Below are 27,202 nucleotides of genomic sequence, written 5' to 3'. Positions count from 1 at the left end.
GCAGGGGGGTGGAAAGCCCAAAAGGGAAAAGCATTGTAGGAAAAGATAACTGCACGGATTCAGAGCGCTTTGATCCTTCTCTTTTTGATCCATGAGATGCTGAATCTCACCCGATTTTCAGAACTGTTTGCGCTCACAAAGGCTGCATTTTACACGTCACTCTGTGTACACAGGAAGACTATAGAGAGATGATCCTGTTTATTTGGCTTTTGGAGCTTTTAAACTAAATGCAGTATGATACCAGCATGTGTAGTTGTTTCACTGTGTTTCCATAATGATTGTTAGGATGAAAGGGAAGTGGCCTTTTTCAACCTTTCGCCTACCATGCTTTTTTTTCATGCAAACTGGATTACAGTGCATCTTGAATGTATTTATGCACCCCCTCAGGGTAAAAAGGAATCTGTGAATTAATGATATCTTTACCAAAAGTGTCTTAGACTTCCAGTAACTGTATCAGGCTCAAGTTCAAGCTATCCTAATGTAACAACATAACACATTTGACTGGAAAATTACGTTGTTTTTGGATGATGTAAGACTGGAGTGGAGTTAAATGATTACGTTAAATGATTTCATGAAATTATATACGTCCCAATCAAAGACCAAACAGCCAACAAATAACGATATCAAACAGACTGACTGTGGGGCTGCTAGCTAGCTAACTACAGAAGTGCTTAGGTTTACAAAAAAAACTCATGCTTAGGTTTACAAAAAAAACTCATGTGAAGTCTCATTGACTTGATGATGATGATGATGCAAGAACACCATTTGCCTGACTGCAGGATTCATATCCCTTTTAATCAGCACCAATAAAACACACACTCTACAGTGACCACTACAGCATGATGCCAAACAACAACACAAATACCTGCATCCGCGTCATCATCCATCTATCAGGGTGAAGGAGATATTTTGGTTTTCCAAACCGTAAACAGGACTGCTAGTTTACTCATTAAAGAAACTCATTGCCTCATGTTATGAAAGATGAGACAACCTTCCTCAGTAGAGGAGTGAAAGCATTTATGTATCTGAAGGAGTGATGCAGCTATGTATCAGACTCTACTAGGTCATATAGATGAGTCACACAGCCTTTCCGCCCTCTACTAGTGTCCATGCTCTGCATGACAGCAAACAGAGCCAGCCTTTGCCATCACCATTTCCACAGAAGAAGAAAGCATCCTCTTCTCCGACTCATTGTTTCTTTCACACCTCTTTGTACCACCTATACCAATCACAGATCCTGTTCTGCCCTTGACGAATGAAGGTTACGCACACCATCTCTCTCTCTCTCTCTCTCTCTCTCTCTCTCTCTCTCTCTCTCTCTCTCTCTCTCTCTCTCTCTCTCTCTCGCTCTCTCGCTCTCGCTCTCTCTCTCTCGCGCTCTCTCTCTCTCTCTCTCGCGCTCTCTGTCTCTCGCGCTCTCTCTCTCTCGCGCTCTCTCTCTCTCGCGCTCTCTCTCTCTCGGTCTCCCCCTCTCTCTGTCCCTTTCTCTTGTCCTTCATTTCTCTCTCTATCTCTCTCTCTCTCTCTCTCTCTCTCTCTCTCTCTCTCTCTCTCTCTCTCTCTCTCTCTCCCCCCTCCCTCTTTCTATCTCTTTCTTTCTCTCCATGGGTACCCCCGTTTTCTCTTTTGTTGTTCTCTAATCCAAGACGCTATAAATATCCTTCCCCTGCCGCACTGGAGAATTGATGGCCTTCTAAGTGATTTTAAAGTGCCTTCCACACAGTGGGTGTGTCGATACATTGTCACAGGCTGACCGAGGCAGCCTGGACACCCATCTGCCCCTCTGGGGCGGGGCTGGGGACGAGTGCCAGGGGACGGGGTAGAGGGACGACGGCCAGGCTAGCCTCTGTTCCCCAGCTTGCTTCAAAGAGCACACAGGGATGGAAACAGCACGGCTCTAATGATGCTCTAAATACTGGAAGAGGGCACACACCCCACTGTGCCGTTATCTGGAAGCAGGGCTGTTATCCCACAGTCACAGAGATGGGGCTGAATGGGGAGGAGGCCTTCCCTGGCAAGGATAAAGAGCAGAGGTAACCCAGTAGTATGATAACCCAGCAGGATGATGCCTTGTTGGACGATAACCAATGAGATGATAAACAGTTTGATGACAAGCAGTGGGCCGAAACCAGGTGGGACGATAACCCAGAAGGTTGATGCCCAGTGGAATGATTGTAAGCAGGATGATAAACAGAGGGATGAAACCCAGTGGAATGATAACCAGTGGGATGGTAAGCAGAAGGATGATGCCCAGTGGAATGATAATCAGGATGACGACCTAGGGTTTACCGATAGTTAAGGTTGGAGATTGTTATGGAATTAAACAAATTATGTTATTTTTTTTTGTTTTTTTAAGTTACAAAATCTAAATATATAGGGAGGTGGACTACAAGGATATTAAGCATGAAAAACTAGCTATGATTACATCTGGCCCCCAGACCGTGATACCCTGAAGATAGGATGAGTAATGGTGTTCAGCTACTGCTGCATTGCTAGCCTGTCTGAACATCCATCTTCATTGTTAATGAAGTTGTTATGAATTTCTGTATCAGTTCTGTATCATGTAATTTCTTTAACAGATACTTGGAGATTTATGTTCTGCTTTTACGGCTCGCTAACAGTCTGGCACAAACACATCTACTCAGTTGACCATCACTATTACTTGTACTTAGGGAATCTGTACATCAGTCTAAATGTTTCTCTTAAAACATTTGAAATTTGAAATATGTACACAACACATATCTAACCTTTGAACGTACTTCAGAATAAAACAAATCAATATTTCTCTATCTTGCTTCAGACACAAACATCAGTGAATATACAGCAGAAAATGGCTTGCATTGGCCTCCAAATGCCTTCACTTTCAGAAAAATGTTTTTTTTTCCCAAGTGATGGATGGTTTCTCTAAATTTGGGAGCTGCCCGGTCGATGGTATAATATGTCACCTGTGGCTGCTGCTGGTGTCACGACACAGACACACGGGCAGGAGCACTCAGCCTCCCTTTAGGACCTCTATTTTGTGGTTCAGCAGATAATCACATCGAGGCTACAGGAGGCTCTGCTCATGTCAAGGGTAAGAAGGGCTGTCATCTCAGGGAAATGAAACATTTAGGCTTTCGTTGTCGTCTAAAAAAGACATTTTGTATAAAATAAAAACATATTTATATTTAAAAAAACATCTTAAAAAATGATTATATATATATACAGTATATATATATGTATATATAAATATATATATGCCATAGCCATGTATCTCTCTTTTGAAATGTAAAACAGCAGGAAGAATCTAATGACAATCATTTGCTTCCATAAAATGAGCCTGGGGGAGCTATGTGTTTTGTTGGCGTTGTAAATGTCACAGGCACAGCTGGGAGTGACACCAAACTGGCCCTGTCAATTATTCAGGGAATGGTGGGCACATGGTCCAGGCCAACTCTAGCACACAAAAAGCCATATATCTGGGAAGTCTTGCTGAATGAGAGGATTTCTCTGTGTCGGATTAAGTCAGTGTTGAGTCTCAAAATGAGGACTATTCAGTGCTCAAAAGTAATAAGTAATAAAAAAAAAATAAAACAGACACAACACTCACCCCCCAGACACAACACTCACCCCAGACACAACACTCACCCCAGACACAACACTCACATCAGACACAACGCCTACCCCAGACACAACACTCACCCCCCAGACACAACACTCACCCCAGACACACCACTCACCCCAGACACAACACTCACCCCCCAGACACAACACTCACCCCAGACACAACACTCACCCCCCAGACACAACACTCACCCCAGACACAACACTCAACCCTCAGACCCAATACTCACATTCAACCCAAACACCATTAATGCCAGAACAGCATGCTTTCATTCAGAGGATGATTGATCCATGGTTCTGGCTCAAATACTTTTAAAGTGTATCCTTTCCTGTTAGTGGAGCCACTAACGGGCTCTTATTTAACATTATACTGTACATTAAGTAAAATGTACAGTAATCTGTATGACTTTGTACACAACATCTTAGAGGAGAGGAGGCTAGGAAGGAAGGAAGGAAGGAAGGAAGGAAGGAAGGAAGGAAGGAAGGAAGGAAGGAAGGAAGGAAGGAAAGAAAGAAAGAAAGAAAGAAAGAAAGAAAGAAAGAAAGAAGGAAGCAATGTATTTTAAGGTTCATACTTCTTTTCTCTCTCCTTGTCATCACATGTTTAGGATTCTTATCGTAGAGCATACACACACTGCATATGTGAGCATGTGTAAACGATTTTGCCCTTTCAGTTTAGGCCTCCAGGACATGGCAACAAGAACATGTGGATTCAGTGACCCACATACGGCATGCGTGTTCACATATTTTTTGAATCGTTAACACAGTGAGCATTTCAGTTTCTCGTGCTTCTGTACTGTGCCTTTCGACTCGGTTAGGAGTGAATGAGTCGTTCATTTCCTATTAGTATTCTTATACAAACACTGGCGCTTATAGAGTATGTCCTATTCTCCAAATGGCTCAGCGGGTATTGAAAGCATAGTTTCCATCTTGTATGGGGAAATTCCTGGCCTGTCTCCAAGAGTCAGCAGGCTATGAGCACAAAAGCTGCAGGTCTGAATGTCTTTTCCAACCCATTGTGATGCTTCAATACAATTTTTCTACCATTTGAATAAGTGCTGTATTAATTCTAGATTGCATTCTGTAGTTGAGGAACATAAATGCCATCCCCATCACAAGTACAATACTTCACTCTTAAATAACCACTATCTGTGTCATATCCATCGATGAAATACTGGCCAAATGGCCAAAGACTTTGATCTAGAATAAGCGCTGGGTGTCTACAGAGCTACAGTAAAACCCAGCAGGAAGAGCCTGTTTTGATTATTTGATGAACCGCACAGCTTGCTGTGGTCGTGGCCTCAGAGGCACGGTGAAAACGTGTTCTGAGAAAATATTTAGTTTCGTCAGTTGTACAGTGGGGGGGCAAAAGGCAGGGGGGTGGAAAGCCCAAAAGGGAAAAGCATTGTAGGAAAAGATAACTGCACGGATTCAGAGCGCTTTGATCCTTCTCTTTTTGATCCATGAGATGCTGAATCTCACCCGATTTTCAGAACTGTTTGCGCTCACAAAGGCTGCATTTTACACGTCACTCTGTGTACACAGGAAGACTATAGAGAGATGATCCTGTTTATTTGGCTTTTGGAGCTTTTAAACTAAATGCAGTATGATACCAGCATGTGTAGTTGTTTCACTGTGTTTCCATAATGATTGTTAGGATGAAAGGGAAGTGGCCTTTTTCAACCTTTCGCCTACCATGCTTTTTTTTCATGCAAACTGGATTACAGTGCATCTTGAATGTATTTATGCACCCCCTCAGGGTAAAAAGGAATCTGTGAATTAATGATATCTTTACCAAAAGTGTCTTAGACTTCCAGTAACTGTATCAGGCTCAAGTTCAAGCTATCCTAATGTAACAACATAACACATTTGACTGGAAAATTACGTTGTTTTTGGATGATGTAAGACTGGAGTGGAGTTAAATGATTACGTTAAATGATTTCATGAAATTATATACGTCCCAATCAAAGACCAAACAGCCAACAAATAACGATATCAAACAGACTGACTGTGGGGCTGCTAGCTAGCTAACTACAGAAGTGCTTAGGTTTACAAAAAAAACTCATGCTTAGGTTTACAAAAAAAACTCATGTGAAGTCTCATTGACTTGATGATGATGATGATGCAAGAACACCATTTGCCTGACTGCAGGATTCATATCCCTTTTAATCAGCACCAATAAAACACACACTCTACAGTGACCACTACAGCATGATGCCAAACAACAACACAAATACCTGCATCCGCGTCATCATCCATCTATCAGGGTGAAGGAGATATTTTGGTTTTCCAAACCGTAAACAGGACTGCTAGTTTACTCATTAAAGAAACTCATTGCCTCATGTTATGAAAGATGAGACAACCTTCCTCAGTAGAGGAGTGAAAGCATTTATGTATCTGAAGGAGTGATGCAGCTATGTATCAGACTCTACTAGGTCATATAGATGAGTCACACAGCCTTTCCGCCCTCTACTAGTGTCCATGCTCTGCATGACAGCAAACAGAGCCAGCCTTTGCCATCACCATTTCCACAGAAGAAGAAAGCATCCTCTTCTCCGACTCATTGTTTCTTTCACACCTCTTTGTACCACCTATACCAATCACAGATCCTGTTCTGCCCTTGACGAATGAAGGTTACGCACACCATCTCTCTCTCTCTCTCTCTCTCTCTCTCTCTCTCTCTCTCTCTCTCTCTCTCTCTCTCTCTCTCTCTCTCTCTCTCTCTCTCTCTCTCTCGCTCTCTCGCTCTCGCTCTCTCTCTCTCGCGCTCTCTCTCTCTCTCTCTCGCGCTCTCTGTCTCTCGCGCTCTCTCTCTCTCGCGCTCTCTCTCTCTCGCGCTCTCTCTCTCTCGGTCTCCCCCTCTCTCTGTCCCTTTCTCTTGTCCTTCATTTCTCTCTCTATCTCTCTCTCTCTCTCTCTCTCTCTCTCTCTCTCTCTCTCTCTCTCTCCCCCCTCCCTCTTTCTATCTCTTTCTTTCTCTCCATGGGTACCCCCGTTTTCTCTTTTGTTGTTCTCTAATCCAAGACGCTATAAATATCCTTCCCCTGCCGCACTGGAGAATTGATGGCCTTCTAAGTGATTTTAAAGTGCCTTCCACACAGTGGGTGTGTCGATACATTGTCACAGGCTGACCGAGGCAGCCTGGACACCCATCTGCCCCTCTGGGGCGGGGCTGGGGACGAGTGCCAGGGGACGGGGTAGAGGGACGACGGCCAGGCTAGCCTCTGTTCCCCAGCTTGCTTCAAAGAGCACACAGGGATGGAAACAGCACGGCTCTAATGATGCTCTAAATACTGGAAGAGGGCACACACCCCACTGTGCCGTTATCTGGAAGCAGGGCTGTTATCCCACAGTCACAGAGATGGGGCTGAATGGGGAGGAGGCCTTCCCTGGCAAGGATAAAGAGCAGAGGTAACCCAGTAGTATGATAACCCAGCAGGATGATGCCTTGTTGGACGATAACCAATGAGATGATAAACAGTTTGATGACAAGCAGTGGGCCGAAACCAGGTGGGACGATAACCCAGAAGGTTGATGCCCAGTGGAATGATTGTAAGCAGGATGATAAACAGAGGGATGAAACCCAGTGGAATGATAACCAGTGGGATGGTAAGCAGAAGGATGATGCCCAGTGGAATGATAATCAGGATGACGACCTAGGGTTTACCGATAGTTAAGGTTGGAGATTGTTATGGAATTAAACAAATTATGTTATTTTTTTTTGTTTTTTTAAGTTACAAAATCTAAATATATAGGGAGGTGGACTACAAGGATATTAAGCATGAAAAACTAGCTATGATTACATCTGGCCCCCAGACCGTGATACCCTGAAGATAGGATGAGTAATGGTGTTCAGCTACTGCTGCATTGCTAGCCTGTCTGAACATCCATCTTCATTGTTAATGAAGTTGTTATGAATTTCTGTATCAGTTCTGTATCATGTAATTTCTTTAACAGATACTTGGAGATTTATGTTCTGCTTTTACGGCTCGCTAACAGTCTGGCACAAACACATCTACTCAGTTGACCATCACTATTACTTGTACTTAGGGAATCTGTACATCAGTCTAAATGTTTCTCTTAAAACATTTGAAATTTGAAATATGTACACAACACATATCTAACCTTTGAACGTACTTCAGAATAAAACAAATCAATATTTCTCTATCTTGCTTCAGACACAAACATCAGTGAATATACAGCAGAAAATGGCTTGCATTGGCCTCCAAATGCCTTCACTTTCAGAAAAATGTTTTTTTTTCCCAAGTGATGGATGGTTTCTCTAAATTTGGGAGCTGCCCGGTCGATGGTATAATATGTCACCTGTGGCTGCTGCTGGTGTCACGACACAGACACACGGGCAGGAGCACTCAGCCTCCCTTTAGGACCTCTATTTTGTGGTTCAGCAGATAATCACATCGAGGCTACAGGAGGCTCTGCTCATGTCAAGGGTAAGAAGGGCTGTCATCTCAGGGAAATGAAACATTTAGGCTTTCGTTGTCGTCTAAAAAAGACATTTTGTATAAAATAAAAACATATTTATATTTAAAAAAACATCTTAAAAAATGATTATATATATATACAGTATATATATATGTATATATAAATATATATATGCCATAGCCATGTATCTCTCTTTTGAAATGTAAAACAGCAGGAAGAATCTAATGACAATCATTTGCTTCCATAAAATGAGCCTGGGGGAGCTATGTGTTTTGTTGGCGTTGTAAATGTCACAGGCACAGCTGGGAGTGACACCAAACTGGCCCTGTCAATTATTCAGGGAATGGTGGGCACATGGTCCAGGCCAACTCTAGCACACAAAAAGCCATATATCTGGGAAGTCTTGCTGAATGAGAGGATTTCTCTGTGTCGGATTAAGTCAGTGTTGAGTCTCAAAATGAGGACTATTCAGTGCTCAAAAGTAATAATAAGAAGAAGGGATCTTCTCTCTAGGGTATTGCATATTAGAAGATGTTATATACAGAATGGGCTTGTTTTGGGTGTCAGATGAATCAAAGATGAGCATGGAAAATGCCAGTGCTGTCCAAAACCTCCTCCTTTGCAGTACGTCACATGGCGCGCACACACACACTTGATGCAGATGAGACAAACTGCCTGATGTGTTTGCCAATGAAAATTACACACCACTTTCCAACAACGGCTTCTGAAAGCGAATGTCTTTTGCTTCCAGGGGCAAACTCCGCTTACGAGATGGTGAGAGAGTAAAAGGATGCAATTAGAGAAGTTGGAATCAGCATGTGTGCTCAAGCAAAGGAAAAGCGGGAGGCTTGTCTTAATGTTGAAGGAATTATCTTCCTTTTTCCCCCTTTTTTTCTTCCAGATGAGTAATCTCCCTAGCCTTTTGTTCTCTTACCCCTATTGTCATACCCCCACAAACGATATACATTTCACACTCTGGGATTTTCAGCTCCGACAGACACTTAATTCCATGCTTTCATATTCGCTTGTCTTCTTTTCTGCTGCAGTATTTTATGGGCTGAGTGGGATTCTGTGTAGAGCAGGGGGCTATTTGCTTCCTCATGTATGTCGTTTCCATAAGTGACAAAACAGAGAAGATTGCAAAAACAAGCATGTCTACCTCTCAGCTTTCTCATTGTTTTTCTACTGTAAAGTGTCCTGGTTTTGTTACTTTCTTGTTACTAAACAATAGAACGTTTATCTGGAGTTGTTATATCATTCATGTGAATAGTTCTGCTGTGATCAGGGTTTGACTGGGGTGACTGGAACAGAGTTAGTCACGGGCCTGTCAGCCTAACTAGAGTTATTGGCAGGATAGGCATGTTTTGCAAACCTAGACATTTTAGCTTGAGTTCGAAGGGATTCAATCCCAAATATATCACCCCTTCTCTTAAAAGCCACTCCTCCAAAACACATGAACGCGCTACCTGACTACTGCCGGGGGGTAGGTAGACAGACAGAAAAGTAGCCCGTCCAATCATTGCATTCAGTCTGAATGCTGTCCAATCATTAGTGGTGGTCCAACCTTAATGGTTGATCGTGTTTATGACAATCCTGAGACACCCAAAGGTATCCGATTGATTTCCCTTTACTGTCAAACCTTCAGATTTATTGGTTGCTATCAGGATGTGATGTTTATTTCACAGAATTTGTCAAAAAGTGCTTCTCAACAACATTACCTAGCCTGCCTTTAAGCTGAGGACAAGAGTGCTGACAATAGCTTTTACACCACTGACAATCCAACTCTATGGTCACAGTGTCCTTTGAATTGCTGCCACAGCACACAAACAGGGCCCAGTAGGATTTAATGAAATCTGTTCTCTTTCGAATGGGCCACTCACTCTACATGTTGACTTAGACAGGGTGGGACAAGCACTGTAGTGTTGAGAGTGATTACTGTGACGGGGCTGCGCGGCACTGCCACGTTTCCGTCTGTGCTGCGAGTTGTTTGTCGGGGGCGTTAATGGGGGCAGCCTTGCATGAAGTCTGAAGTGGGCAGCCGTGAGTGAAGCTTGGTTACCCACGCATTTGCCAAGTTTCGTTAAGGGGAAATCATCTTTAGGCGTTTGACAGAGAAAACCCCTCGTTTTGGCACAACCCGACGGTGAGTTTGTCTGCAGTACAATGTCTGTGAGACGACATCCTTTTTTACCTCACGTTGTGTCCTGTCAACCGCCAGCAAGCAACCCGTCGTTCGGCATATAGAGAACTCTAGTAGTATTTCTCTGAGCGTGTTGTTCACACCGTCATTTTCTGGTTCTGTTTGTCCCTGCAGAGGTGCCGCCCAGTCCAGTAAAAAACTCCCCAGAAACGACCCCTGTGACCTCGCCACGGCAACGCCGGGATTCAGACCGCTACTGCCAGCTATGCAACGCCTGGTTCAACAACCCGGGTATGGCGCAGCAGCACTACGACGGCAAGAAGCACAAGAAGAACGCAGCCCGCGCAGACCTGCTGGAGCAGCTGGGGAAGACCTTGGACATGGGAGAGATGAAAGGTACCTGGGGGAAGAGACATGGGGTGTAGGGGGGACCTGGGAGTAGGGGACCTAGGGTGGAGGTGACCTGGGGTGGAGGGGGGACCTGGGCGTGGGGACCTAGGGTGGAGGTGACCTGGGGTGAAGAAAACCTGGAGTGGATGGTGAAGGGGATCCGTGGGGTGGGGGGATGAGGAAACATGAATAACTGGAGATATACAACTGCAAGGGGAAGGGACTGGAGATAAGGAAAGGAGTATATAGCTATGGAAGTAAGATTGTATCTACTCTGTATATACATATATATATATATATATATCTCTGTATATATGCATAATCCCTTTCATACAACCCACATGCACACACTCAAACAATTTCACAGTTGTCCAGGTTGCCACAGTAGTTACAGGAGCCAAGTTTTTCATTCCATATGTGGAATGACACACGGAAGAACTATGTCAAGGTGTTATTTAAAAGAACAGCGCGTCTACAGTATACAGTATGGTCTGCTGTGCAGAACATTCAGTACAAACTAGTCCGCAAAGAACTGTGCGCGCTCTAGCAGTGGATTGAGAATGGAGATTCAGTGAGGCAAAAACAAAGATGCTACAGCTTGGCAGCCCTCGAATGAAATCGTCAACAAAGTCCTTTTCAATATGTGACTCATTCATTCAGTCAGTCATGAATCCATAACATTGGTGAGTATTTGTCTTTTACAAGGAACTATACACTACATGGTTTTCAGGTAAGTGAATACATTGTTCCAACTGTGTTGCGTTGCGGCTCTCTGAATTTGTCTGTAGCCCTCCTACAATAGCAGAGAGGAGAGGAGGAGTGTTTCTAAGTGGCCAGGCTGTTACAGGAGCAGAGAGGAGAGGAGAGAGTGAGTGTTTCCAAGTGCCCCGGCTCAGGGAACACGTTATGGGCTGTTAGTTTCAGAGGAGGAGGGGAGGGTGTCCTCTTCTCGTCTCCTACTCGTGCTATGTCAATAATAATGACGAGATATTATACCTTTAGTGTGTGGTGGGCAAGCTGCCAGGCTGGCAGGAGGTGCCCAGGGGCTTGTGAAGGGAAGTGGAGCACGAGGGGTGGGCATAACACTGCTCCTCTCATCTTTGATTGGAGAGGTTCTCTCACTCCCAGGGGCTGATTGACTGATTGATGCTGATAGGTGGGCTTGGAGACAAAGAATTTGGTCACTTTCCAGGTATGTCCCCACCGTATCCATGAGGGCCGTGGTCACCATTCCGTCGTCCCTGCAGGATGTACCTGTCACATGAGGTTCTTTGTGTGCAGTCGTTATTCATTATTGATGGAGATGTATTAGCATTCATGGGTCCAGTTAAGTCAATGGCAACGGAAAACCCACATCCCTTTAGGTTAAGTGGGACCCAAACCATTTCTCATTTGGAAGGTATTCGTTTTTCGGACCGCATCACAATGCCACCTGTCCTGTCCTCAATACAGTCGGCCCCAACGTCACAGGATGATGTCTATTCTGTACATGTCCATCTCCCAGACATTTACATTAAGTCATGTAGCAGACTCTCTTATCCAGAACGACTTACAGTAAGTATAGGGACATTCCCCCCGAGGCAAGTAGGGTGAAGTGCCTTGCCCAAGGACACAACGTCATTTTTGGCGCAGCCAGGAATCGAACAGGCGACCTTCAGATTACTAGCCCAATTCCCTAACTGCTCAGCCACCTGACTCCAAGGCTGATGTCCCATAACTCAGGCAGCCTCCTCACCTCCCTTCGCCACCTGTTTGGCACAGTGTGTCTCGCAGAGAGATGGAAGACACGCCGCACAGTCATTACGCGGGCCAGAAATGGCAGCGTGAAGCTGCAGTATTCAGCACTCGCCCCTAATGAGCCTCTCCCACTCTGGCGATAATCAATTAGTAATGAAGAGGCAAATCATCCTAACGGGAAGAACTGCCTTTGTGGGGGGTGGGGGTGAGGGGGGGGGCTGGGGGGGCGGGGCACGGAGGGAAGAGCGAGCAAAGCTCTGGGGCTGCTTAATGCATAGCGCTGCCGAGTTTGGTCTGGCAGGCCCATCTTTCAACACACAGAGTTCCTGCCTAGAAAGCTTCCTCCATTTCTGCATTTCCTCTTCTTTTTTCCTTTTTTTTTTTTGAGGGGCGGAGGGGGGGGGGGTGACAAATGAAATAGCACATCTCATTTCCCCTCCTCTCCATTTTACCTTCCCTCTTTCTTTCTTTCTTTTTTTCCTTCTTTTTACCTTTTACAATCCTTGCTTTTTGGGCTGTTCAGATGACCTTGCTGGTGTGTCAACAAATGAGAAAATATTTTCAGCTTCGCTCTCAAGATTTGCCAGATTGCTGGGCCCTATGGAGAACCACTCTTTGACGAGATGTCCTAAACATTGTACAGTACAACCCAGGATTGATGTTTCTGTGTGTGGTCGGCTACAGGACCTCCACTCATTACCGCACCGCTGACAAATACTGACGCTTGAGAACAAGCCTCCAGGGCCTATACCTGTCCACTTCTCCGCTCTGATTTACCATTATGCAATAAAAACACCCATGTTGTTTAGTGCTCTCCTTTATCCTGACATCCCACACTCTTCCCCCCCGTCTGTGCTCCATTTCACCCTCAGTTTGTTAGTTGTTACAACTACCTAACCTCGTTTATCGTCCTGCGGGCCCCAGGGGAGGAAGCTAGCCTGGAAGGCCTGTTGTAACTTCCTTGACGGCTACCCACAACTTCTAAAGAAGCCGTGTACATGTTTTATAGCTCTTGTACCTGTACTCTTTACCCTAGATCCAAGTGCATTACTGTGAGATGATGTAATTCCGCTTTTTATGTGGTTATATAGTTTACTGTGAAGCTATAATGTTTCTTGTCAATCCAAAACAGAGTGCTGCATTGTAATCCCAGGTGAATTTATCACACGCAGTAACTAGAGAAAATGGATCCCTGGTAATAGGGAGACAAAACTAATGGAAAGGAGAATTTACATTGGATTTAATTGCCAGTGAATGTACTGTAGAAAAACAGATTTTGTGATAGTATGCCGAAATAACAATAAGATTGAATTGAATGTGCCCATTTAGAAGTGTCTTATCATTCCAGTGCTTGGTTAATGGTGTTGTTTTCCTGATGTCTTTTTTAGCTAGTTGCATTTAAAAGCACTGAAAAGTTTAGCTTCTAATAAATAAAAAATATATTATGATTTCATCTCAAATGTGAACATGGTTCAGCTGACACATATTTAGGGTTAGGGTTTCCCTTTTCCTTCCTAGCATTCTTCTCCTATCCTAGCTCTCTTTTCATTTTCTCTCCTTTCCTCCTTTCCTCTCCTTTACTTTCCCAGCTCTATTCCTTTACCAGCTGTCCTTTTCCAGCTCTCTTTCCATTTCCTAGTTCTCCTTTCCTTTCCTAGCTCTCCTTTCCTAGTTTTCTCGAGGGTTCCAGCTATGGACTGATGACACATGCTTAATTGGTTTTATCTTGCTTTTATATTTTTTTTTCTCCACCCTTCCTGCCTTCATCATGTGGCTGGAGATTGTGGTGCAGTACCATGCTGTTTCCCTGTAACTAACCTCTCTGTAAGGATATTTCATCATCTCCATGTCTCCGGTGTTTGCCCTAACAGAACGTGCTTACTGGGCAGAAAGAAGAATAGAATAGGGTGTGGATTTCTTTATTTTCTTTTTTTCAGACTCCCTATCCTCTTTCATACTGGAGGCCATTTTTGTGTCTCTCTCTCACACTCAGTCACTTTGGTCCGATTTCATTCTTCCTCGTCATCTTTATCAATCAGTCCCTTAGGATTCTGCATACAGCTGCCGCATGAAGATTTTAATGCAATCTGATATGATTGCATCAGTGATTACTATTCCTTCCAAAGCGTTTAATTTAGACCGTAGCCAATCCTGTCAATCAAGTCAGCCTACAAATTGTGTTTTTCCGGACTCTATCCCAGTTGTTAATTGGAGAGACGTGTCCGGGAGATGTAATTTGACACGTCCTTCCTCTCTCCTTCTCCGTCTCTCTCTTTCTTGGTCTTTTTCTCTTTTCGCCCTCTCCCTCTCTTTCTCTCTCTCGCTTTCTCTCTGTCTCCCACTTTCTCACACATACACACACTCACAGAGACACTGACTCTCTATCTTCCCCCTCGCTTCTCTCTAGCTTCCTCTCGGGGGCCCAGCAATCACAGTTCACCAGTCATCCTTCTTGTATGTGTGTCGTATCCGCCACTCCTCCTGACCCTAAAATAGATCTATTACTGCCTTTAATGGCAGTCTCAGAGACTAGCAAATTACACCCAGCTGATCAAGTTCCTCTTCCAGAGGGCACAGGGGAAGGCAGTGTTTTGAACACAGTGTCTTCTGGGTAAGCACTCCATCCATAGACTGCAGATGAGACCATGGGGAGACTACACATCAGTCCAACACTATCACCATCCCATGCCAAGTTATAGCCCATCTCGATTCCACAGAGATTGCAATTTTATCAGCAATCTCCAGACTGAAGCTGTTTCTTCCCCTTGTTTCAAGTAAGGGAGCGAATGAATCCTTTTGAAATGTGTGTGTAGAGGAAATCGTGCCTGGGTATGGTTATGTGGGCATTAGGAACATTGTGGAGCTAACTCTTAGATTTGAACTATTGTACAATTTGTCCCAAGCACCACGGAGGGCTAGCATATGCTGTTTTCAGGCTGGTTGCGCTTGCCGTAGTCTGGGAGAAGATCTAGATGCACCATCTGAGAGAGGCAGATGGCCGCTGGTTAATTTAGCATGAACCGTGAAGCCACACCACCTTTCGCTGCTTATAAACAATCCACTCAGAGGATTACACTGTTGATCGATCATGCTGCTACCAACCCTTTGTTGTTGGCCTCAAAGGGCAGGGCAATAGCTTTCCATTAGCACCAAGGCAACCAAACATGCGTTCGTAAAATCCAGTGACATGACTGCTGGCTGTCCCAATGAGAGGTCATAATGAGGCGTTGGAGTGAATGAAGTAACATGACACCAGATGTCTTTTAGTTTGTGGAGACATAAGGATCAGCATATTTCTATGCATCAGTTGAATACTGTGTGCATGAATGCAGTACTAATTTTATCCCTAGGCTCTTAGGGTTCCTTTAAGAGTGTCTGGATGAGGTGTCTATGCCAAGGTTTAAAATAAAGGAAGTATGGAGACCGACTTTATATTCATTCTGTGTTTCTGCCTTTTACTCCGTCCTCAGATAGGGCCAATTCCCTTCTAACCAAAACAAATGGCCCCCCCATGACTCACCACAAAGGGTCTACAAAGCAGGAAGTGAAAGCGATAAGCGCCCACAGAGCGAAAGAGGCCCGGAGGCTGTTCCCATCTTGATTTCGCATGCAAGGAGGGTATTGGGTGGGTTGGAGGGGGGTGGAGGGGGGGCGGCATTGCCACGGGAACCAGCGCCTCAGGTGGGCCGACTGGCAGTGATGGATTCGGGAGGGCTGCGGAACATTCTTTCACCTTTTCAAAAAGCATTTCAGAAGCGGGCTGACGAAAGGCCACCACGAAGCCCCCGGTGCGCCCGCCCCCCCCCCCCCCCCCCCCGCCCCCCCTCAACTGCTGCCACTGCAGCACTTTAATGCCGGCAGCTAAGTGTGTCAAGGGAGGCTCTCGCGAAAATTGAAATCTCGAGTCCTCGGGGCCAGCAGACTGACATATGGTTATGGAGAGGGCTGATCAACAGATGGAGGCTGCTGGAAGAGAGACTTGTTCCTCCGTCAGGGAGAGAGGCATCAGTCTCGGACTCATCGAAAATGGAGGGTTGAAAAAAAAAGAAAAAAGCTGACGATAACATGCGCTCGGGCCAGTGTCAGAGATATCAAACAGAAAACAGGGGGGGGTGATTTTCAACTCGTATCTACGAAGAGGACAGCCTGGAGGTGGAACTCGGTCTTGGTGCAGAGAAAAGGTCATCAGCAATCGGAGCTTTCGTTCAGGATGGATGAGATGGACGCCAAGATCAGATCTGATGATGGGGGCCTTGACACATTTGTTTAGCCTTGGCCTTTCCCTCTGATGGCTTTTGGGCTTCAGCTCCATCGGGTCAGGGAGGCAAGCGCGGACATCTATCACGCCGCCGTATAGTTAGTGAAACATGACAGAGATTACACAGGGCACTTACTCTGTTGTAGCACGCCGCTAACTGTTTCAAGTTTTATTGTCAGGTACATAGAAGAACACAAGGTCAGACTGGGCACTGAACGCAAGCAACCTAGCATGACACAAGTGCCCAGCTCTTTCACATTTGCACACACACACACAAACCAAAGGGATGGTTACCTGCCTTGACAATAACATTTAAGCATGATTTACCTGAGATATGGCAGGAGAGACCGACAGAGACATGGGTTTGTTTGTCTTACCCTCCAACGTATACGGAGCAGCATCTTGTTATTTACACAAACATCTTTTCATTCACACCAGCAACCAGCTCTAAAGTATCTTGCCAGTCAGACATCGAACAGGCGCTAAAGTCTGTCGCAGTTTCGTGGAAAGAGACATAGCACCTACATCATTCATTGATGTGTTATCCCACTGCAAGTGGTGATCAGGTACAGTCACTGCCAGTGCAGCTGGTTGGAGGAGATAGAGCCTGCTGTTATCTTTAACCTGCTCTCCTACTGCAGACATTCACAGAGCTGCTGGCTGACTAGTCTGTGTCAGTTGTACAGGACAGCCAGCTGTATAGTAGTCCAGTGCAATCTGCTCTACTATATACTCCCTGAGTGCCCTTAAATGAATTGAATTGAAACACAATTCATTTGGAACTTCCAAAGGTAAATCGGATAATTCCATTCCTGAATGCAGTTTTTCCTGTGTGCGTCTGTGTATTAATCGGATATGTTTGTTTCTGTGTTTTCATTTTTTCCAGGTCTGAAACGTAGCTATACCTGCGAGGTCTGCAGTGTCACACTCAACTCTGTGGCGCAGTACCATGCACATCTGCAAGGCTCCAAGCACCAAAACAAGTGAGTCGCTCCCAGAGCTCCTATCATCCTGTTAGCTTGCCGCATGATGGCATCGTCAGTTAGTAGGCCTCTGTTTACATATTCCTTTATCTTGCAGCTCCCTTGAAATTCAATTGTCGCTTTCCAGGAGGCTTTCACATATAAACATGCAGCACGGGAGAGATCTTAGTGAACGCGTTGGGTCTTACACCAGACGTTACAGTAAACAGGGCTGTGGAACAGAATCACTACAGGCATCTTGGGATCCCCCTCATGTTCTGGCTTATTGAAAGCAATTAGTTGTAAGAGAAGAAATGGGTCTAATTGAGCAATTTTTCCACTTATTTCACATGGCCTCTAATTGGTGCTTGTGGAGCCTGCAGGAGGCTACCCAGAGCCCAGAATCAACAAGCACTTATCTCGACGTATGGAACAACCACCCAAAGCCTGTGACATGCCTGCCCAGACCCCACAAACACACAGCACAGCGCAGTCACGTCAAACACTGAGGCCAAACTGACATCGAAGCCCAGATTTCGAGACACATACGTGGAGGTGAAGAGAAAGGGGAGTGGGAGGGACGTTGAGGTCTGAATTTATCTGGCTGACGCTAGGTGCGAGGTCAGCGGCTTAGCTGCCGCGGGGCGGAGCGAGGCATGTCCCGGAATTAATGCGGACTGCTGGGCAGTGTCTGTTCGCACTCGTTGGAAGGAGGATGCAGGCACCGGACCCCCAGACCCCCCTCCACACTTCCCCACCACCCCTCTTCCCCCGCCACCACTTTCCCCCTCAACTCCTCTTCATGAAACACCCCCACCCCCCCCACCCTACCTCATCACCCCTCTCCATCCCCTTCCAACCAGGCTCACTGAGTCTGTAGTGCCTGCAGTGTCACGGGTGTATTTAGGTCATTGCTTCATGCCGGTGTACTTCGATAAAATGAAGGAAAATCTGCACAGTGTTAAAGGGAGGACTGGACTGCTGTTTGTCTTATGTGTCCTCCATCATAACTTACTAGAAGCTGATGGTCAAAAGATTTGCTGTTTATTCTGAAAGAGCTGCTTCTTTATTTCATGCCGAAACAAATGATATAATGAATGGATCCCCTGCAGTAGGTTTGGATGTTTTGATCCGTATTACGCCATTGTACTGAATGATTGGATCTGTTCATGTCTGGTCAGGTCACTTTATGTCATATGTCGTACAGTACAGAGTCACCCTGATCTGTGTGCATGCTCTTTTCGACCCATATTTATACAGTACGTGGCTAACTTGGACTGAGTCCAAGTCCATGAGGAAATTCAATTTGAACTCAGAAGGGGGAGCAAATTAGCCAATCACGACCTGGCTACTAATGAGGTCTGTGATCAATACTCCCCTAGCAAGCCAGCTAGAGCCGTACAACAGCCCCAGTACCTAAATACATAAACCCTTCCTCGTGCTGCCGGCTTACAGAAAAAGGTCCGCCACGATCGGAGGTCCCCCCCCCTTGATTTACTAACTCTGTCTGACATGCTTCTCTCTTCTCTTTCCAAGAATTTGTGGCTATGTCCTGTTTGGCTCGTCAGCTCTGGCACTGGCCCCATTTTCAGAAATGAGTGCTTTCACACAATCTGTCCTTGGGCCTGCACTGTACCTCGACACTGGGAGCTATCCAGGGCATTTGTCTAGTGGGATATGTGTGTGTTTGTCCCCGTGTGAGGGTATATGTGTGTGTCTTTGTCTGTAACAGAGTGGTTGTGTGCGTGCGTGTGTGTGTGTGTGTATGAGGGCGTGTGCGTGTGAGGGCGTGTATGTTTGTAACAGAGTGGCTGTGTGTGTGTGTGTGTGTGTGTGTGTGTGTGTGCATCGTGGTGGGTGTGCTTGTCCCCAGGCAGTGGGGGAAAGAGGGCTTTTCTGTTGAGTGCTGCAGAGACACCTAGGGATGTGTCTGGTCAGTATTAACTAAGGGAACATGGGGAGAAACACATTTGACCTCTTGTCTGGGGAATGCAGCGAGGAAGCAGAAACACACATCATCTCTCTCTCCTTCTCTCTCTGTCTCTCTCTCTATCTCTCTCTCTCGTTGCACATACTATATAGGATTGGAACTTTTTAAGGATGAGTGGAAAAATCGGTAATTATCCGGCATGACACCATTATGCTTTGTGTGAATAGTCCTGCACAGGGATGTTTAGGTTCCTTTGGCCTTTAGTTCCTTTTACCCTGCACTTTATGTTTAATGTAACCTTTATTTAACCCACTATTTATATTATTTATATCATTGAGATATAAAAAAAGTTGTTGAGTCCTGGCCAAGAAACTATTGGCAGCACCCAGGCATTGCAATATTATAACATAAAAATGTAAGATATTTGAAAACAAAGAATACCTTAATCACTGGAGTAAACTAATATCATAAATCAACTTACAACAAAACAGTTACAGGTGAGGGAGTCATCCATAAAACACTTCATAAATTGTTTTAAAACACCAATCTTGACAAGTTCCTTCACTTTAAAACAAACAAATCACTTAACTGTGTGCTGGGGCTGTAGGGTGAATGTAATGTATTCATTCAGCAGACTATTTTTATCAAAAGAGGTGTACTCAGGGGATTCAAGCCCAGTACTTCCGGATCCACAATCAAATGCTCTACCACTGAGCTATACCCATCCCCATGCTCTACCACTGATCTATACCCATCCCCATGCTTTGACACTGAGCTATACCCCTCCCCATGCTCTACCACTGAGCTACACTCATCCCCATAGATGGATGAGGATCTGAAGCCTGGGCAGATGCGGAGATCAGTAGTGGTATGAGCAGACACTGAGGTCATCTCCCAGGAATGACATGTCATGTCATCCATTAGTAGATGTGACGGAGGAGAAAGAGAATTCTGGAGACGGCAGTCTGGGTAGAACGTACATTCTCCAGATTCATGTGAGGGAGCGGAGGGTGTGTGTATGTGTGTTGGGGGGGGGGGGGGGGGGGGGGGGGGGGGGGGGGGGGGGGGGGGGGGGGGGGGGTACGCAGTGAGAGAGAGCCCCCTCTCTGCCAGACGCCAATTCCTGGAACATCGATAGGTCAAGTCGAGCAGACAGCCTCATTACCATGGTATCACCAGCCACTCGTCACACCATCCATCAACGCCCAAGCATCCCTGGCTGTGTATTCCCCTGTACGACACACACACACACACACAGACACAAACACAAACATACACACGCACACTCGCATGCATGGACACAAAAACGTCAATTCGAACACATGCACACACACAGACACATGGACAGACACACACAGATGGCTCACACGAACACAAACACGTTGGTACACACACAGCCTCGCACATGGACCCAAACGCACGGACACGCACATTCATCCTAACACAAACTAATCGTGTGTAGAGAAGGCATTCGTCTTTGCTTTCGGTGGCCGTGAATGAATGTGGGATTTACAGGGAGGTTGTGTGTCACAGTCATTTGTCATTTTGCTTCTGGTACCAATGTTTAGGGAAATCATCCCCCCACACACACACACACACACACACATGGAGAGATGAGTCTGTTCTAAAGGATTTTTCTCTCGCAGGGTTGACGACGCTGAGCCTCCATCCACCATTTGCCTGTCACCTAATAACAGAGATTATGTTACAGTAACGTCATTATGAGCCTTAAGTCATTCAGTTTATGCGAGGCATGACTGCCCGGAATGGAATATAGCAGGACTGTTTTGACCAGGCTGGCGGATATTTTCACAGTGGGAATTGAAACTGAGAGATATAGATTCTTAATAATTCATTGCCATGCCTCCCTGGAATTGAGAATTGGTTCTGTCGACCTTTGTTTTTTTTGGTCAGGATGTAATCTACAGGAGCTGTCGGGCCACAAATGAAATGGAACAGTCTGGACATTTGACATTGGAGGGTTGCATGTACAGTAGGGGAGGGGGAAATTAATAGCAGCTTTTCTATTGTGTTCCTATTTGATGAAATCCATATGTTTGTGACAGGGGACCCGCCTCTTCTCTGCGTAGTGGGACTGCGGTGTGTCCTGCTCTAAGCACAGGGAACATAAAACCTAATGTATTCACAGCTCCAATCCAGCGGGTTAAGCTGCCAGACAAGGGCAGCTTGATTTATGCAGTTTACCTTTGTGGATTCTGCCATGAGCCAGGGACATGAAACAGAATGGTGTATTATGGAAAGGCTGTTGTTTGTATGGTCTCCCACCTGCCTCCACTGTCCTCCCTCATGATTCCTGCGTCGGAAGGATGTGGCTACGCTTTCATGTCTGCACACACGCACACCGTTGCACACAGATTCTCCGCACAGTACCTGATGTTCCCACACCCTGCAGGACTGTACACCCTTAGAGAATGGCCCCCAACAAAACAAAAGCAGACTTGTGTGTTCTACTTCTTCTCTGGAATGACATCTCTTTGAACCTAGTCTCCTCTTTCTTCCTCTTCTCTGTGCCGGCCAATTTGCCACTTGGCTTTGCCTTGGCCCGACTTTCAAACACAATCCTGACTTTTGCACATAGCTTGTTCTGAATCTCCTTTCCCAAAGGGAGATTTCATTTCCTCGTCATAAAGAAAGTAAACAGGAAGCGGCATGACGAACAGCGCAGAAGAAAAGGTATTGACTTTCTTTTTTTGGATCATAAGTCAAACAATAAAAGTCCATATTCCCCTCAGTGGCAAATTCAGTTCAGCTTCTTATTGCCAGGATTACTATATGTGACAGGTAATATCATTTTCACCAACTATGAAGAGAGCAAAGTAGGCAGATATAAAATAACATGCTGTTGTGTGTACACTGTATTCGGTGCTGTGAACTTGCATCTGCAGTACTCATTTCTCGGCCATTTCACCTCACTATTCGCTCAGCATGGTGGAGGCGACATTAAGGATAGTATTCCCGGGAGTGACGTTGACAGGTCGTCTGCTGGCTTCCTCCCTCCAGGCTCTCTTAAGCATGACAGTCCTCGAGCATTGCCCAGGGAGGAGGCATCCCCTGGGGCCTGCATCCCCTGGGACCTAGGCTCTGTCGGACCGGCCCTCTCAGAAACACACCACCCGTAACCCGCACGCCTCGCGCACTCCTATAAATAAACATGCGTACATCTTCAAAGAGGGAAAACTGGCCGCTTAATCAGCCTTGACACTTTCAATCTCACAATCTCATTGCAATGCATCGGCGTACCCAGTCACATATCCCCCCCCTCTGCTCAAAGGGCTTGTAGATTCTCGTGGTAGCAGCAGGCGTGTGTCCGGTGTCATGCAAGGACTTTGGTACTAACAGAAAAAGCATTTGGCAGGGGAAAGGTAGAGCTGTATTTGTTTGGATGGGAGCTAGTGGCAGACTCAGTAGCAACGTAAGTGACCATATGAAGTGTCCTGGAAAGAGCACTCTACCAGCACAGGAGGCTGACTGCTGCGTAGCGGCTGCAGGAGTCCCTGAAGGGTTGACGAAGGCAATTGATTCCGAAAGAGCAGTCGAGCTAGCTAGCGCTGTAAGCACTCTGAGCGCTTGGAAGTACGTTTCTGCTCGTTTTTCAAGGTGCTGGACTGCTAAAATATTGAGCAAGTGCAACTGCTATGGGCTGAGGAAAACTGTTTTGAGCTTAAGGTGGCGGGGGGGGGGGGGATCTCTATCCAGTGTTTATTCCCTGTGTGTGATTGGTTCATTGTTCATCGAGGGGGCCGGATGACACTCCACAGCAGAGGGAGATTTACTGCTGTACGCTTCTGCCGGAGTTAGATATCAACTTTTGCAGCCTCAAAGGCGAAACCATCAGAAGCGAGATAGCGACAAGAGAGGAGAGAGAGGCAAAGCCGCAGAAACGGGGACGATTGTCACTCTTTTATGATTCAGCCTCATTTCCTCATTCATTGACTCCTCAAATTAATTCCCAAGGCACTGCAAGATAGCTGGAGGCCGGCCAGTGCTGGCTGCAAAATAGACAATTGTCAGTCCCCAAATGGGTGGAGTCTGTGTCAGTTCACCTGCCAATCTCTCACTTTCTTTCTCAGCTCTTTGTTTGCCCAACGTGTTTAGGGTTTTCTGCCCACCTTTCAGCGTTCCCTCCCAATAGGCTGTTTTCTCGGCCTTCTACATTCTCTTTACATCTGTCCAATTCACTGTCGTTTACGGTTGATTTGGTATCCACTTTATCGTTCTATTTCAAGTCATCAGAAACCTTTCAGATTGAAGTGCCACGTACAGATGGACACACAAGACAGGCAAAAATAACAGCTCCCTCGTGCTACCCTTTCAACCAATCAGCTTCAAGGCCGTAAAAATATGGCCATGATATTCATCCTCAGCATGCTCACTGGCTCAGGCATCAGTTTCCTGTGACTTCCCCCGAGAGGTCTCCAATAAATAGGCCAGATGGAAAGTAAAGGCCAGGAACATGTTAGGAACTTTTGTGTTACCATGCAGAAATCTGCGGGGTCTATGAAAACACCCCAATGGCTTAAAGGGTCCAGGGAAATATCCTGTTCCGAATGTCCATTGGTAACTGGCAGTATGTAAATCTGGCGGACTGCAGTTTTGTAAACTAAAATCATCTACTGTAGGCAGTAGCAACCAGCCTGGGACTATCATAAGCCACAATTGTAGCAAACGAACGAGGCTGTTTATCGCGAAAAGGGAATTAACTTCAAAGGGACTCGAAATGTCCATGTGGAATATAAGTAGCAGTATGAATAATGCATGGGAGTGCTTCGCCAGAGTAATGTGCTGACACGATTTGTCACACGCCATATGAATACATAAGCTACCCTGCTCTTACTTGCTGCGTAAGGTCACGGCACTCAGGTGGTGTGTTTTGCTATGCTCCGTTGTGCCTTGCGACGCTGTGTAAGTTATACCCCACTTCATGGTAAATTACTTATGAGCCAGTTTGCCGGTAAGAGGAGAAACTGGAAGCTTTGAAACCACGTCTGGGAATGCCACTTTCCCTCTTTAAGCTCAGAATGAGTCCACGCCTGGTCCACGCAAGTTTTGCAGAGGATGCACCTTCGAGGGTGTTGTGAAGGCAAGGACAGGAAGTTGAGGGCAAGGACAGGAAGTAGCAGGCGACACCGCCAAAGTAGTGGGTTCTGGCACTTAAGGCAAAGGTTACATTTTATTGGAGAGAGCCAGGTGACAATATAATAGATGTTGCCACTTATGAGCTACCTCCGAGTATCCCATTTTCCATGATTGAGCTTGTCTAGACAGAAATATGTGCAATTAGGCGGTGCTTAAGCCAAAACACCCCATGCTGGGCTGTGGTTGCATGTTGCTGATGATGTTGCTGTGAATGACGGCACAGCTCGAGATCAGATCGATTCTACCGGTTTGAATGCTACCTTTGAATGCAAGATTCAATCTACAGGCTTGCGCTCCACTGAGTTCTGTATACCTCAGACGCTTGCTGGTTTTAATGCCAGAAGGCTATCAATTGACACACTGTTGTAATTAAGAGGCTGATCTGACTAATTGGATCGTGCTCTTTGAACCTCTGGAACTACACATTGCATGTCCTAACAACCTGTGGTCTACTTACAAACTTTGAATCCCTATGTGTATTCCTCCACACCACAATAGTAGTGTAGAGAAGAGTAATGTCCGGAGTTTATAGTATAATTACTGTAATATGAACTAATTATATTCATTAATTATATCTGGAGTTAAAAGGCGGAGGGAAAGTTTTCCCAGTCTGTAGTCATTTCTTAATTCATTTCCATCTGTAATTTACAAGGACATAACTGTGAATATGTTACAATTAGCCATGCTAATTGTAATACGAGATGTACAAATGGTTGGATAAGCGTATAGTGTTCCTAAATAGAAAGGCTCCATGAATACAGGATCTCTTTAATGAAAACAAAAAGGTAAACATGACTGGCCAATGACTGGAATGGATGAACAGTGCCACTGCAGCAGGTGCTTGTTTAACTTCATTAGCAGTCATTGAGAAGCACCTCTGATGTTGCTTTGTGGCTTCACCTTTGCTCGGTAATGGTTACATTAATCGCACTCAGACATTTCCTACAAAGGCCAAATGTTGTTTTTTATCATAGTGGGGGCGAAGTAGCAAGTGTTGCGAGTGTTGCGTGTGTGTTGCGTGCGCGCGTTTGTGCGTCCGCACGCATATGCCATTTGCATTCACGTGCGAGCGTACAAGCGTGTTAGCCATGTTATCGTGTGTTACCACTGGTATGCAAATATGTACATACACTGCGTTCGTGGTTGTGAGGGCATACGTGCGGAAACAGGGTCAAACATATCTCATATACAGGAAGCTGTCTTCCGAAATGGATGTGCCCCAGAGTGGCCTCCTCCTGCTGTTGTAACGACAACCTTCCCCAGGGACCCACTCACCGGAACACTCATTGTAAACAGCAGACGGCGTCTCTCTCAGAAGCTTACCTGCAGCTGCCAGTTGAGCCGAATAGCGATAAGGCATAATAAATAAATAAATCGATGATACGTTTAACATAAATCTCACAGGTCAAGCTCAATGTTCTTCAAAATCATTCCAGACAACACCACTGCCCCCCCCTCCCTGTTCCGTCAAATCAAACTCCTCACACATTCCATCCTCCTTTTACAACTGTTAAGACTATCAAATGGTACTTAAGGTGTAGATTGGTGTTGGCAGTTTTGATGACAGTTATTGCCCCGATGAGAGAAACCCTATTTGGCGTCGTCTCTCAGAGAAAGCGAGAGATGACACGAGATAAGAGAGACAAGAGAGGATTGCTCTGACAGTGATTGTGTGATGATGAACCATTAGATAAGCCCTGGAGGCCAGGAGAATGGTGCACTATAAAAGCGTAAATCACCACCAAGTGGAGATAACACTGTAGACACGACTTGATGGCTTTGTTGAGCTCATGAGAAACATGAAGCGTGTGATGATACGAGGGGCACATATGTGGGAAACTGAGAAACTGTACTGTGTTGAATGTGTATATAGCATTGTGCAAAGGGATTGCAGATTCATTGTCTATTCATAAAGTAGAAAATGAAATCAAATATGGAAACTTACATAAGTTTATTTTCCTTCCCCCATCTATCTATCTATCTATCTATCTATCTATCTATCTATCTATCTGTCTGTCTGTCTGCCTCTCTCTCTCTCTCTCTCTCTCTCTCTCTCTCTCTCTCTCTCTCTCTCTCTCTCTCTCTCTCTCTCTCTCTCTCTCTCTCTCTCTCTCTCTCTCTCTCTCTCTCTCTCTCTCTCTCTGCAGCCTGAAGAATCAGATATGTGTCCAATGAGTCTTGAAGTGAAGAACAAAACAACCATTGGATTGATGTCAGACAAGCTGTGGTCAGCTTGCCCGCTTCTTTTGCCTCTGCTCTACTCCTTTCACTCTCTCTCTCTCTCTCTCTCTCTCTCTCTCTCTCTCTCTCTCTCTCTCTCTCTCTCTCTCTCTCTCTCTCTCTCTCTCTATCTCTGCCTCTGTCCTGTACTCTTTCTCACTCTCTGTCTCCCTTTTGCTCTCTTTCGCTCCGCCATGCTCCCTTTATCTTTCTTTCTCCCTCTCTCTACTTCTTTGTTTCTGTCTCTCGCTTCACCTTCGATGTATACAGCTTCTGCAGAGCTCTTCAGTCTTCAGTCAGCCACGATAACATCCCACAACCTCTGTCTCTCTTCAAAGACATTGATCCAAGGGCATAAAGAT

The 27,202-nt window shown here is 45.5% G+C and overlaps 1 protein-coding gene across 2 annotated transcripts in view; it reads left to right on the top strand.

Annotated features, from left to right (window-relative positions):
* The window catches only part of zmat4a (zinc finger, matrin-type 4a), a 65,223-nt gene extending 38,294 nt beyond the window's left edge, over positions 1 to 26,929 (top strand). The window contains exons 5-7 of one of the 2 annotated variants that reach the window (XM_047015466.1): positions 10,361 to 10,582; positions 17,458 to 17,554; positions 26,768 to 26,929. In XM_047015466.1, coding sequence (XP_046871422.1) covers positions 10,361 to 10,582; positions 17,458 to 17,554; positions 26,768 to 26,795 — 347 coding nt within the window. In that variant the 3' untranslated portion in view covers positions 26,796 to 26,929. Of the gene's footprint in view, positions 1 to 10,360; positions 10,583 to 17,457; positions 17,559 to 26,767 lie in introns of those variants that run through there. The other variant, XM_047015467.1, reaches the window with a different exon arrangement.
* The last annotated feature ends 273 nt before the right edge of the window (positions 26,930 to 27,202 follow it).

The sequence above is a fragment of the Hypomesus transpacificus genome, unplaced genomic scaffold, assembly GCF_021917145.1.
Source record: "Hypomesus transpacificus isolate Combined female unplaced genomic scaffold, fHypTra1 scaffold_30, whole genome shotgun sequence".
NCBI classification, from domain to species: Eukaryota; Metazoa; Chordata; class Actinopteri; order Osmeriformes; family Osmeridae; genus Hypomesus; species Hypomesus transpacificus.
The sequence above is the reverse complement of the archived record's forward strand: the minus strand, read 5'-3'. Positions and strand labels throughout refer to the sequence as shown.